Here is a 14,982-nt window from a genome sequence, read left to right on the forward strand (position 1 = left end):
TAGAAAAAATGAGCAGAGAGTTACTCAGAGAAATCACAGGAAATAAGCTCAGTACTGTGTATACAAGACAAAGAGAAAAAAATTCCAGATGGAGGAAGAGGTTAAGTGATGGTAAATGCCACAAAGACACCAAGAACAACATGGCGCCAGGTGGGGCCAGGAGCGGATCCCGCTGGCAAAGGTTATTCATTCCCTCACAAGATGAACATGTAAGCACCAATAATTATTCCAGAAGATCCTCTCTTTATATTTTAACTACTTAACAGTCACAAGCATAAGATTTATATAAAAGACCCATTTAATTTATTAAAGTAGACATTGGCTAAGTTATTAGCCATTACCTATGACGCTGTAAGACATGAAAAAATTGGAAGAAATGTAATGCGGGCCTTTTATCTGTATGGGAAAGGTCATTGCAAGCATCAAATATTGAATTTTAGAATGGTACCCCAGCAAACAGATATATATTATAAATCAAATTAGACTTCAAGAGGACCAATTTGCTTGAGATTTTATCATTTAAAATATCTTGCAATAAAACTGACTTCATAGAAGGACATTAATCTCATACTTTAATGCTAGTCCGTCAAACTGTTTTAATAGATATATTTGAACAGAATTTTAATTTTTCAGATAAATTTTTTGTGAATTTAGAAGAGAATGTGAAGGATAATAGTAAGATGTTACAAATCAAATTTAAATCCTGATTTTACTTTTTTCATTTTCTACATCAATAATACTAACCAATGATTGGTTTGAAATATATAATACAGTAAACTCTTGACAGAGGTATGATTGGAAAGTGAAAAGTTCTGATTAATGTTATTGTTGATAGCACACATGCTATTTATAAGTCTCTAATGTTAAAAATATGTCACACAGAAAAACCTGGTGAATCTTTGGCAACATAATAGGAGAATCACAGATCTTGTGATACTCAGTTTTTAAAACTGCAATTGCACTCAATACAGGGTTATGTTCCCAGCTCTTTTTTACGGTAAAAATGCATTTCAATAATGAAACGTGTAATTTGGGAATTTTCACTGGTCTACAAGAACTTCAGATAGGTTGATTATGTTCCATAGAGTTGATTTTGTTTAGTCAGTTTTGAAAAGGGGTAACTGATAGTATTTTTTGAAACGAGACGCAAACAAGACAGCAGAGAAAGACAGGATATTTGGTTTGAGAGCCCATGAGAAATGTTGGCAGGCGGGGCTGTTTATCCCACAGAAGAGAAGGCTGGAGCAGAGCTTCACGTCTGCAAGGCCAAAACTGGCCTTCTTTGTTGCCTCAGAACATATATCATGCAGCACCTGGGAGCCTTTGAGAAAGACAGATTTTTTTTCAAGGCAAAACAATGAGAACTGTTGAAGAATGGAGCAGGCAGGCGGCCCATCACTTACGCTTTTCTTGTCCTTACACATGTTCATGGAAAGACTAGGGATTCGCTGGATATGTCCTTTGGCTTGAAAGAAACTGTACCTTGCATACTGCCGCCACTCCACTGCTAACACCCCGCCAAAGCATGCTCTCCATTCCTCTGTGATCACAGTAGACTAGGAGAGAAGGGCCGTTTACCTCTCAAGGTTTTTCACCACTAGGGGGCGTGGTGCAGCGGGTCAGAGCATCGGCCTTGGTCTAAGCCACTCTACCTGGGCTCAAATCCCACCTTGGGCATTGCTAGCTATGATTTTGTGTAAGTGGCTTAACTACCGTGTGCCTCAGTTTTCACATCTGTAGGATGGAGATGATGATGGTACCCACCTCGTGGCTGTAAATAAGATCATGCATGTCAAGTAGTTACAGTCGTGCCTGGCAGACAGCAGATGGTAGCCGCCGCTGCTCCTTCTGTTGTGATTGTTGTGTTACTCACCAAAGACGTGGCTTTGTTTTGTTCAGATGAGCTGCTTCAGAAAGAGCAGAACTACTCGGACGATGTCTTGGCCAACATGATCAGCGAACCAAGAATCAGTTATGGCAATGATGCTCTCATGCCATCTTTGACTGAAACCAAAACCACTGTGGAGCTTCTTCCCGTGAATGGAGAGTTCAGCCTGGACGATCTCCAGCCCTGGCATCCTTTTGGGGTCGACTCTGTGCCCGCCAACACAGAAAATGAAGGTAAGAAGCCCAGGAGGGAACAAGAAAAGTCTGGTATGTATAATCTCTCTCGTGTTCTTAAGGGGTGACTTTTGATATGAATTTTTAGAAGTGCTTTCTCACTGAGAGGTATTTTGTTGCCTCTGGAATGAAAGCACAATATTCAATTAGTGTTTATGAGACAGTGGCCTAGAATGCACACCTTTGAAGAAAACAGACATGTGATAAAACTATGGAAATCACAGATCACCCAGTGGAGAGAGAGGTTTTTTTTTTTCTTTTTTGGCCACACTACGAGGCTTGCGGGATCTTAGTTCCCCGACCAGGGATTGAACCTGCGCCCTCGGCAATGAAAGCACAGAATCCTAACCACTGGACCACCAGGGAATTCCCAGAGAGAGAAATTTTGATGGGGCCTGCATAAATGGAGGTTTGAAAGCCACCAAAATAGTCTTCATTGGTTATTTATTCTAGTGCATTACATTTCAGATCACGTTAAATGTTAAAGGCAAAGATAAAGAACCACTTATGTCATGAAATGTAATTTTGCTTAAGAGTTACACAATTCTGTGTTTGGAAAGTTAAATATAGGCAGCTTTCAAAATTAAGAAGCACACTGACCTAAACATTTCTTCCTATGATAATTCAGAAAAGCAAGATTTTCTCTGTCAACAAATTTGCACAATGGATTATGAACTTTTCATTCACAGGGATTTCTTAGCAGAAGTTTTCAAATAATATCTATTTGGGAGAGAGAATTTTTTAGTTCTTATTCCATATCATTTTACATGTTCAGAAGTATAAAATTTTGAACATAGGAACACCTTGATTTCTAGATACTAATAGTTTGTTTTTCAAGAACACATAGGATTTTTTTTTAATAAATTTATTTTTATTTATTTTTGGCTGCGTTGGGTCTTTGTTGCTGCACGTGGGCTCTCTCCAGTTGCAGCGAGTGGGGGCCACTCTTCAGTGTGGTGCGCGGGCCTCTCATTGCGGTGGCTTCTCTAATTTCAGAGCACGGGCTCTAGGCACACAGGCTTCAGTAGTTGCAGCACACGGGCTCAGTAGTTGCAGCACACGGGCTCAGTAGTTGTGGCTTGCGGGCTCTAGAGCACAGGCTCAGTAGTTGTGGCGCGTGGGCTTAGTTGCTCCACGGCATGTGGGATCTTCCCGGACCAGGGCTTGAACCCGTGTCCCCTGCATTGGCAGGTGGATTCTTAACCACTGTGCCACCAGGGAAGCCTGAGAACACACAGGATTTTATCTGTGATTTTTCTTTGTTAAAGAAGCAACTTTTGACGGTAATATTTTGACAGTAATAAATACGGATATATGTAGTATGGATGCCTTAGAATACAATCACTCCTCAGACTAAATATAAATCCAATATTAGACTGTAAGTGCACTGGAGAAGCTTTTTTTTAAAGAACCGTTGCAGAAAATCTTTATATGGACTGTTTTCATAACATGAGTAATCACCCCAAATGTGTTTCATTAATTTGGAAAAAGGTACCTTCTAGTAATAATATCAGACCGTAAACAGCAGTGTTATTTATAATATAAAAATAATTAAGACTACCATTTTTAAAAATAGTTCTAACACAGAGGAAAAGAATTTAAGGATATTTAGTTATCAAAGAGCTGGGTGACTTCCTTATTAAATTGTATTATTACTAGAATGCTAGTTTTGTCATTTTTTAAGATAAATACATTTTGGTCATTTAAAATCCTCATCAGTCAGTCTCTAATGAGAATTTTTTGTGAAAAATGTCCAATCTCATTTTGTAAACTGAACACACACAAGATTTCTTCTTTTCCTTTAGGATATTGGGTTGTTTAATTGATAGAGAAATAGGTAACATGTATGGAGTCTAACAAACTTTGTTTGGTAGAAAATTGCCGTCCTTGATGCCCTTTTTATACCAAATAATGTTAAATGTGTAGTTTGTCATTTATGTCCAAGTTTTAGCTTTTTATGGAAAAATTTAAATACATAGATTATTCTCTATTTTTATTAAAAATTGCCTCTGCCATTGAGAACTTATTCATCTCCAATGTGATTCTAAAATTATAATTTATAAAGAATTAAATATCAATTTCTTATAATTTAAGACCTTTTCACATGTCTTTTAAATATATATTTTCCATAAATGAAATGTTCCCATTTAGTATTTTCCATTATTTATTGATTTTGGAAAAGTAGGATAAAACATACTTTAGAGTTTACTGTAATCATTTTTATGAACACACACACAAAAATAATAGAGACTACAAATTGTAATTTATTTATGGTAAAATTTATGGAAAGAGATTTAGAAAGCTAACAACGTAAGCTAAGTTAGCAGCAGAGTAAAATTAATTTACAGACATTAATGTGGATGTTTGTTGTAATATTTGGTATTTCCTTTAGAAATGTGAACTGTGCAAAGTTTAATGAAGATAAAAGACACTCCAGCCCCTGTTTTGTGTTAACTCTTCAAATTTAGTGAATACAGTGAAATGCAATGAGCTTGGTACCACAGAGCACAATAGAGAACAGCAAAACGTTATAAACATCCCAGAAGGTGCTTTACTTCCTGAATTTCAGAATTTCCCTTTCTCTATCCAATCTTGAGAGCTCAACTGCTTTATATATGAATATCAGCCTACATGTTTCCTTGGTGTCTTTAATGAGGTAAATTTAGCTTTGCATTTATCATATTAATAGTATAAGTAATACCGCAGTTAAATAAATCTGCTCTTATATGCCCTAAGCATTTTATCTTGACTTTATGTGTACTCAGAGGCATATATATGATCTCCACTAAAAATTATATGCACTCTATCAATATTTAAACATGCTTCTTATGTTAAAATTTTTAAATAGTAGCCAAACTGATCCATTTTGTTTAGGAAAAAAAAATGGGACGAATACTGACTGTTCCTTTTATGTAGAAATATAAAAAGGAACTATTTCATTTCACTAAAGCCGCTTCCTGAAGTTCCGCCCCTGATGCCATTGTCAGCAGTCTCAACTGTTTTCCTGTTCTTCTGCCCCTTAACAATTCCCTCAAATCAAACAAGAAACAAAGAAGTGTTGGTACAAGTTAGAAAGCAAGCTGTGATTTTTTTTTCTCCTCCTCTTGCCAAATAATCCAAAAAAAAACTGGGTTTATCCTGGGTTTCCCCAAAGTGATCAGTTTCCCCAAGGTGATCAGTTTTTGGAAGGTCAAGAACAAAAATGGTTTGGAGATACCCCAGAACAGCAATGGACTGAACACACACCCCAGGGCCCTTGAGTATTGCCAAGATAGATGCCCAGTTGGACATAGTCCGTGACTGAGTGCCTCTGGATCCCTGACCAAGAGACAGCTGTTACATTGCCGAGGCCTCATCAAAAGAGCTAATAGTCTTGTTAAATAAGGATGTTATTGACAAACAGCCAAATCTTACATAAGAGTATTGGAGGCAATAATATTTAAGATCTCAGAGCCTGAGTTCTGGTTTTCACCACCATCAGACCACCACTCCTTTTATAACATTTTGAAAAGTCTCTCTAACAATGAATCTTAAACCGAACTGCCAGAGTTCGGTAGGGGAGTCAATACAATGGATGTAATTTATCGTAAGTGTTTCAACAAGTGTTCAGGCTTGACCACCAATGGAAACGATGGCAGTCAGGCGTTTGCCCCCTTATGGATGTGACAAATACAGACGCAGACTGATAGGGGGGCCCTGAATTCGTTTTTCTTTCTTCATTTTATCCAATGGTGAGCTCCAGGAAGATCTACAGTAAGAACTGTGCAGAAATGCACTGTGTTTATATATAAAGCTGAATGAGGTTTTGGACTCACATAATCGTAAATACATGAATGTCCAGCAGGAATTTAGGAAGCTGTGTAGGGTGCAGGACAATTTCTATTTGTGTGGGATTGCCTTGTGCATGCCATCTAGCATCCCCGGTCCCCAGTCACTAAAAGCCAATAATGTCCACCCTCCTTCTCCCATCATAGTGACAACCAAAAGCACCTCCACATTCCCCACCATCCCACACTACAGAATGATGTGCATCAGCGTTTAAATTCCAGCGCTACTACGTGATTTGGGGCAAGTCACAGAGCCTCTTGGGCTGCTTCCTAGTCTGTAAAATAAAGTTGGTAATAATTGCTAGCGCAGAGACAGGGTGTGAGCATTAAATGAGATGGCATGGAAAACTCTTAGCAAAGTGCCTAGAATGTAGTAAATGTTCAGTGGTAGTTTTTTGCTTGTTGGTTGATTTTATTTTGTTTGTTTGTTTGTTTTTAAATAGAACCAGGATCATATTAGAGAGGTTTTACCAACTTGTCTCAGAGAGTCACCCTATCACCCAAACAGTATATCCTTAAAATTAATGAATATAACAAACCGTATAATAGTCCTAAAATCCTACCCTTTCTCCCCATCTTCCTCTTCTCCCTCTCCCCAGAGCCTGTTCCTTGTTAATCTTACAGACATGTGCTTGCACACAAAGCTATTGAAAATATCTAAAATTCTCAAAGGATTTCCTTTCATTGTTCATGCAATCCTTATCATCATCAGAGCTTCGAACGCTTACCAAAAATTTGTTATTTTTCTCAAGAACAATCAGTCAAGTCCACAGAGAGGGTCAGACACCCAGGCATTCTGTTAATTTATATTGAAAAAATAAGCATATCACAAACACAGTTTTCCAATATTTTAGGCTCTTTGACCAGCTGCGATTTGCCTTCAGGGGTTTTTATTCTGTGGTTTTCTGAGCCACAAAACTGAAATGGCTAAACCGAAGTGAAGCTGTTGTTTTATAAAACAGTTGTTCTCATGGATTGTGAAATCATCTGGCTGAAAGCTTTTGTGCTGATAGCGTTTTTGTTTGCTCTGCATTTTCATGACTGCCTGACCAAGCCAGCCTGAAGATGAGGAAGAATGCAGTGGCCACCAGAAAGTTTTTGTGGCCAGCAGTCAGCTTGTCTGTGTATAATACATACACGAAACACTATGATATTCTTCAAGAGGCACACTAGGTCCTGTAAGATTGTATTGTGTAATTGCATCGTGAATTTGCCCTCTGGTACATTTTCACTTAGCCATAAAGCAGCAAGGAACAAAGCACTTTAAATGGGGAAATTGAGATTAAATAATGTCTTTCATCAAACCTGCAAGCCAGGGCTTTTCAGGCCCCTCTTGTCTACGAGTAAAACTGATTTCCTGCTGATCCCTCCATCACCTTAGGCCTGATGGAGAGGGGAGGTCGTGCTGGGCAGCATTTAGCTTAGAACTGGTCTATTACAAGGAATGCCAGAGCTAACAAACTCAAAAGTCCTAGCGCTTCCATCATTCTATTTCTTTTTATAGGGGACTGTTTGATTCAGAGCTGCTGATGGCAGAAGAATAACATATTTCTGCCTAAGTTTTATTTTAACTCTTTAAGACAATCTGTTTCTAGTGTTTAATTTACTAAACAGCCAAAGTAACATGTTTTGAACACTATATTGAAGTTACTTGCTGGTTCAACGAGTAATGGTCCATTTGAAAAATTAAAAAGTATTTATTTTGGATTGGGAAGTAATGCGCTCCTTTTTCTTGTCAATGTATATTCTTTTTTGCAGTGATGAAGTTATCTTTTAACTATTGATGTCTGATCACTGAACACGAGTTACTTATTTTTTGAATATTTACTCATATTAAATCAGCCTCACACTGTTAAAGCAGACTAAAGTTTAAGTCACTAAAATTATTATTGTTTATCTTCCTAAAAAATATAGTTTTATTACTGTTTTCAAATAATACATGCACCTTGAAACAGAAGGGCAGAGAAATTTATAGGAATGATGTCCTCACCCAGAATAAACTACTGACAGCTTTTTGTGGTAATATCTTTCAGACCTTTATCTATGCACATTTGATGCGTTTCCATATTCCCTTGAGTAATTATGGAATAGGGCTTTATCATTTGTAAGGGTCTTTGGCATATGTGTGCACGTTTGAGCCCTGGAAAAACCCAGCTTCCTTGTGACAAAACAGAAGCTCAGAAAGAAGGAGGTTTGCCCAAGAGCGCAGAGAAAACAAGTGGTGGCATTAAAATGGACCCTGAGATTAGACTGACTACCACATCTTCAGTCCAAATTTAAACCACAAACTCAACCGCTTTCCCCTGAGTGGAATACAGTTTCTAATGATTGAACCATTGATGAAGGTAATCACTTTAAGTTACTTTTTTGCTCTGTGAGTTTGCTTTGGTACATTCTTACCTTCAACTGAAGCACCATTTGGGGCTCTTGTCATCAGGAAGCTCTCAAAAAGTACAATAATCCTTCAGTTAACACCATTTTATAAGGAGTAATAAAGTCCCTCACTATACGTTGTTGCGGATGGGAAAAAGGATGAAATACAGAGAAACAGTATTGTTCAGATGTATTTGTGAGTTGCAGAAGGAAGTATGTCTTAATCTGATACATCAATAGAGTGTTAGTCATCCTCACAACAGTTGTCATAGACTATTTCATAAATAAGATATTTAATAAATGCAGTTTTATAGTATTTGAGAGTTTTTGAAATGGATTTTTTTAATTTTTGGTTCCTCATTACAATTAGAAGATAACAGTTATTATTTCTATTTTACTTATGAAGAAACAACCTCAGACGTGATCATTTGCCCCAAGTCGCCTGCATTGTAAATGTTGGGTTTAGATGCCTCCGCCCTCCTTTTCTCCTCTATGGTGCTGCCAGGCTGCATGATAAAGGACCAAACCACCTTTTTCTTTGGATACATCCAAATGTCTTGGTAGTCTCAGCAACATTATTTTCTCCTATTTTGAAGACTTGGCTTGCTGCCACTTTCTCCTCACTTACTGTTCCCTGCTAACGTATGGCATTCAAAATCGACTTGGGCTTATAATCCCATTTTTGAACGCCCGGGCTGCGTGCATCAGTAAGCTGTATGGTCTTACTGAAATTTTTGATCCAAATGCCATCCCATCGAGCACACCTTCTCTTCCCATGGGCACCTCTGCTCACTTTTCCTTACCTTCTTACTTTTATATTTCCCAGGCCTTACCCAAGAGGCTATATCCTCCCTCATGGCTTCACTGGTCCCTTGTCCACTATTTATCCTAAAAGCTTTGTTTCTTTCCCTTGCCTGTTTCTTCAAAGACCAGGGTAAGTTCAAGTTAATATTTTCTGAGAATCAGAAGTACTTTGGAAATACCAGCTAATGGTCAACAACAGTGGGCACTATTGTGCTGACTGCAATGTTTTCTTTGGGTCAGACCCAGAATACTCGCAAAGAAAAAATTGTGAAAGTCGACAAATATGAAAGGAAGTATCTGCACTTCACACATTTCAACTCTATGTCATCTATGAAATAGAAACCAGTCTTTAAAAATACAGAGAGAGGGGGAGGAAACTCCGGTTTACCTCTTCTACCCTCAAACTGGGAACAAATTTGCTTCGCTAAATGGCAGATTATGTGGTGAAACGTTCCTCTCCTGATAAATTCCTATTTGCATTTCTCCTGGCGATTTAACGGAGTCCTTTTATAGTTAATTAACTGTAAAATGAAATAAGATTTTTTAAAAAAAGATAAGATTGGATAGTTGTAAAAGGAGGTATCTTTAAGATTTTCCACTGCGCTGGGTATAATGTATTTTATTTCTAATCAAAAGCCAAGAAACTATTTCTAAATTCGCTGAGAGGAAAACCCACACTCCCAGCCCCTCTTCTTTGATGTTGCCGCGTATCTTATCCTGGTGAGCGCATTTATTAGAAAACTAAGGAGTAGGATTGGCACATCAATGGCGATAAGCCTTTTGAAGTGGTACCCCTCCCATCCTTGATGCTCAGGATTAACTCACTGTGGTTCTTTTCTAGCTGCTCCTCTTTTTTTTTTTTTTTTTTTTATAACTTGTGTATTGCACATGCTTTTCCTTGCGCTGTGTTCAGGAGCCACGACTTACCATCTCGATTTGTCTTGTTTGCTTTCCGTGTATCTTGCTTCCTGTGCCCAGTCGAGCCCGTTGACGCCCGCCCTGCCGCCGACCGAGGACTGACCACTCGACCAGGTACATCCCGGTGACCCTCCGCCCCTCCGCATCTCGCGCTTGCGCAGACGCAGCCCCTTTCTTGGGGGTTAGCCTCTCTGAATTGCAGATATGGAGAAGCAGGGTTTGAAATGACCATGGAAACCAAACTTTTTTAAACTCCCCTTTGCTTTTCCTTACACTTCATTTCCCAAGTTCCTAAGTAGGGGATTAATTTTTTTTTCTTTCTGAGCGTTCCTTTTGAAGCAATAAAAAGGAGCCCTTCCAACGTTTGGTTTTTTCTTTTGATTTTCTGGTGGAGAGGGTTCTGTAGAGCCTGTTGGTCCTCAAAAATGGAAACCTACACAGAGGCAGACTCTAGCTGGTGACGACCTGGTTACTGCTGGAACATCTCATTCTTTCTTTCTTGTTTGGTATCCGGATGGTCCGTTTCTAACTGAACTGGGCTCAAACTTGGGTCAGTCCCTCAAGTAGACATGAGTTCCTAACAATATCAGAATTGGAATATCTTTAGAGCCCAGAAATATTTCCATTTTATCTTTTGTGGGTTGTATATACTTATTCTTGATGAGTGTCTAAAACACAGCAGAGGTACGTGCCTAATTTTCCATACAAGTTCTTTATTTTTTATACTACTTAAAATTCCCATTAACACTGATATGGACACTTCTTTTTTTGGTAGTTTCCCAAGCATTAAGAAGAAACACACTTTCACCTTCCTGTGTCTCAAATTTAGCGTTAAGAATAATGTCACACCCAACAAAAGCACATACATGCCTGGTTTTGACCCCGTGCACTACCTCGCCCAACTGATAAGTAGCCATTGCCTTCAATGAATCAAAAAGAGAAGTTACTGAATTGACAAATCTATATATATTCTGGGGAGATTTTACTCCCCCAACAGGGCAAACCTACCCATAAATGTTTTCTTCTGTATCTTCGTAATGTCCCCACGCGGTAATCTAGGAACAGGGCATTAACCTCATATGGCGATGTTAACACAAGGAGGTGGACCTTTGCTCCCAGGTTGAGATGCAGTCAGCAGCGGGGCCAGGAGCAGCCCCTGCCCCTCTCTGCCAGCACAGGCTCAGGTTCCATCTGCTTCCCACCACAATCACTGACGAGAAATTCAGAGTCTGCCTTGTGGCACCTTCATGCCTCTGCGCTATGATTAACAGGGCAGCGGGGGCAGTGGAGTGACACATCTTGACAGCCAATCTCCTTGATTTTATGAAACTCTTTCTGTAGGGCTTTTCAGAGAAATTTAAATTATAGTAAGTCAGACCCAGTTTCAGCTCTTCTAACATCTTCCTTATTGCCAGTGTCACACAAGTAAATTTCAAGGAACCAGCAGTTGACACATCCCCAGCCTGCTCAGCCCACTGGTAGGGCCCAAGGCTGAGTGAGGGTCCGTTCCATTCTAACTGCAACTGATACCAGCTTAGGTTGGTCCTTTGCCTTGGGCCTTTTTTTATGGCACTTCCTACTTTGTTTTTAAAGGAAGAGATGCTTTTCATATCCAAGCATGAAATGTGAATTAGAAGTGCTCATTCAACCAATTTTATTAAGTTGCTACATTGGGCACACTGGGCAGTTATGTTCCTATTGAAATACCCAGGAAGAGGTAACACCACTGAAGTCGATTTTTTTCCTTTTTTAAAAAAATCTAAAATGAGAAGGACTTTTCCATACATTCTGAAACAAAAACAATTTGTTTTAAGGGAAGAGCTTGAGAATACTTAGAGGTAATATACAGATGGGAAGAAGCTCCTTCTAAAGTCTTTGTTGTAACAATAGCAATAGCTCATTTTGATGTTTCACAAAGACTCTCCAACTGCTTTGGAGGGTCGAAAGAAATTAAGTAATAAGGCCCCTGTTCTCAGGAGCTTGAATAGAAAGACCACACTTTGTGTATTTAGAAAGATGAGATGGAATTAGAAAGGCACGGAAATACAAAGTAACATAAAGTGTAAACCACCTTGTGATGTTTGTTTGTGATGTGAGCAGATGGGGCATTAACCAAGGGGTGTGTTAAACAGGGCACTTGCTGGAGATGAGCTTTGAGATAGGTTTTGAAAGGTTTTGGGCACATCCATTGTCAAAGAAGAGGGGAATATTCTCTACAGATAGATGAGAGAATGGCCTGGACCAAGCTTCCTTTCTTATACTATTGTAAGGCTTGGGTTCCCCAGTAGAAGAGGGCCATAGTGGGGAAAGAATGCTCAGATAGGAAGTGAGGGAGATTCTAGCTAAGGTACGTTTATGAACAGTCCTATTTGCTGCATATGTCTTAAGACATACGTATGCTCTATATTTTTGTGCTTGTAGTGAGTCTTTCGAGCATTTGGACCAGTTTCCCCCTGTGTTTTCTAGCATTACTTCTGGTTCTTCATCATCACACTTGATGAGACCACGTGTATGAGTCTAATGTGCTCAATTATATCATTAGATTTTCCAAACTTAGAAACCCTTTCCAGGATTGTCACATCATGTTATTCAATTGATGTCATTGTTTTTTAAATAATCACTGCTGTCACTCTGAAACAAGTAAAGAAAGGGCTTTTGTATAATCACAACTAAGGAAAATGACTTCTCCTTGACTTCCATATCTGAAATAACAGGGCGCAGTAACTTCTAGAATGTAGTGTCAAGGAAGGAACACCATAATATCAGTGGTGATTTCTAGGGACGGTGACCATTACAGCTACTCCTCTGGGCTTATTTCCAGAGAGAAATAGACTCTGAAGGACAAGTAACGCCATTTGACCAGAATAAAGGAGACAAATACAGGCATACCTCGTTTTATTGCTCTTCACAGATATTGCATTTTTTTTACAAACTGAAGGTTTGTGGCAACCCTGAAGTGAGCAAGTCTATTGGCGCCATTTTCCCAAAAGCATTTGTTCACTTCATGTCTCTGTGTCACATTTTGGTAATTGCCCATTATTTCAAACTTTTTTGTTATTATTATATTATGGTGATCTGTGATAGTGATCTTTGACGTTACTATTGCAAGAATATTACAGCTAGCTGAAGGCTTAGATGATGGTTAGCATTTTTTAGCAATAAAGTATTTTTAATTAAGGTACACGCATTGTTTTTCAGAATAGACTACAGTATAGTGCACACATAGCTTGTATATGCACTGGGAACCCCCCAAAAATAGTATGACTCGCGTTATTGCAATATTCACTTTATTGCGATAATCTGAAACTAAACTGCAATATCTCTGAGCTACGTCTGTACATTAGCAGGCTCTTCACAGGGTGGAAAGCTTATCCTTCTCACTCTAATTTTAACCACGCTTCTCCAGTCCTAATAAAGGAAACCAGATCCTTTGAGAAGGGTTTCCTGAAGGACATGCTTCCCTTCTTCAAGTGAACATGCTTCCCTTCTTGCTGAGAGCCTGGTGTCAGAGCTTAGAGAATGAGAGTCTGGTGTCAGAGCTTAGAGTGGAATCAGGACAACTCGGAAAATGCATGTGGTAAAACTGTACGTGAAGATCCCTGTGATTTATTTAAAACTTCTCATCACATATCACTGTATGCAGTTTCAGCTTATTGTCAGTGACATTTTCCTGGTGCAAGCTTATTAATTTTTTCCCCTTTTAATGACATTTGCTTAATGTATGGAAAGGCTTTTCAGTGAATGACTGTACATGCTGTACAAAAATAAACTAGGGAGAGCTCTTTCCACTGAGAGTCCTGCAAACTATTGTGCTATAATTAATTATCTGTTGTTCTGACTTGCTACATGAATTTGAAATTTTTTTGACTATGAAAAGTAATCTTCGTGTCCTTTCAGAAAGAGTGTGGGTTTTTCTAGAAGGAAAGACTATTCAAGAGAGTTTTCTTCAAATCTCAGAAATATAATTTTAACTATTGCACTGTTAGATCCTGATGACAGAAAGAGGGTAAGGTATAAAGAAATCACTTTGGTTCTAAAGGGACCTCAGATTTAAAAGGGTTTGTAGAAAGATAAAAGTATACAACTAATGAGAAATAAAAGAGCATTAGTGTCACAGCCCAATAAACATTTGTATCAGGAAGATTAGAGGTCAGAATAAGATGAAACTTATTAGAAAATGCTAGTCATTTTAAAGCAAGAACATAAGTAAGAATAAAGAGCCCTACAGCTCTTGGGATGGGGTTAGGGATCAGGGGACAGTCAGTGAGTGGACCAGTAAAAAGATGAGAGAGGATGGGAAATGGTCCCACTCTGATTGTGCTTCTTTCTTTCATGTGTATATTAAACAGGATGGTCTTTTGTTAAAGGAAAGGAAAGTCCAAGACAGGTGAAGATGAGAAAACAAGGCACTAGCCCTTTGTAATAGTTATCTATTACTATGTAATAAATAACCCCATAACTTAGCAACTTAAAAACAAACATTTACCTTCTTATAATGAATTTCAAGGATTTCAAACATGGTTTAGCTGGGTGCTTCAGGCTCAGGGTCTCTCAGGAGGTTGCAATCAAGACCTCTGCCACAGCTGCAATCATCTGAGGGCTTGAAGTTTGGCTGGGGCTGGTGGGTCTTTTTCCAAGATGGCTTGCTCACATGGCTGTTGGCAGGAGACCTCAATACCTCACCATGTGAACTTTTGAGTGTCCTCACAACATGGCAGCTGGCTTTCCCCAGACCAAGTGATCCAAGAGAGAGAATACAAAGGAAGCTGCCTTGTATGACCCAGTCTCAGAAGTCATACCCCATCACTTTTGCCATATTCTAACAGTGGAAGCAAGTCACTATATCAGGTCTACACCTGAGGAAAAGGGAAATAAATCCCACCTCTTGCTGGGAGGAGCATCCACAAATTCGTGGATATATTTTTAAACTACCACACTT

General features: G+C 38.9%; 1 protein-coding gene across 7 annotated transcripts in view; it reads left to right on the top strand.

The window, feature by feature from the left end:
- APP (amyloid beta precursor protein) overlaps positions 1-14,982 on the top strand; it is a 274,620-nt gene that overhangs the window by 245,500 nt on the left and 14,138 nt on the right. For 4 of the 7 annotated variants that reach the window (XM_082391921.1, XM_082391922.1, XM_082391917.1 and 1 more), the window contains 2 exons: positions 1,900-2,121; positions 10,104-10,157. In XM_082391921.1, coding sequence (XP_082248047.1) covers positions 1,900-2,121; positions 10,104-10,157 — 276 coding nt within the window. The remainder of the gene's footprint in view (positions 1-1,899; positions 2,122-10,103; positions 10,158-14,982) is intronic. The other 3 variants (XM_082391920.1, XM_082391923.1, XM_082391918.1) reach the window with 1 other exon arrangement.

The sequence above is a fragment of the Balaenoptera borealis genome, assembly GCF_965194805.1.
Source record: "Balaenoptera borealis genome assembly, chromosome: 5".
In the NCBI taxonomy this organism is placed as follows: Eukaryota; Metazoa; Chordata; class Mammalia; order Artiodactyla; family Balaenopteridae; genus Balaenoptera; species Balaenoptera borealis.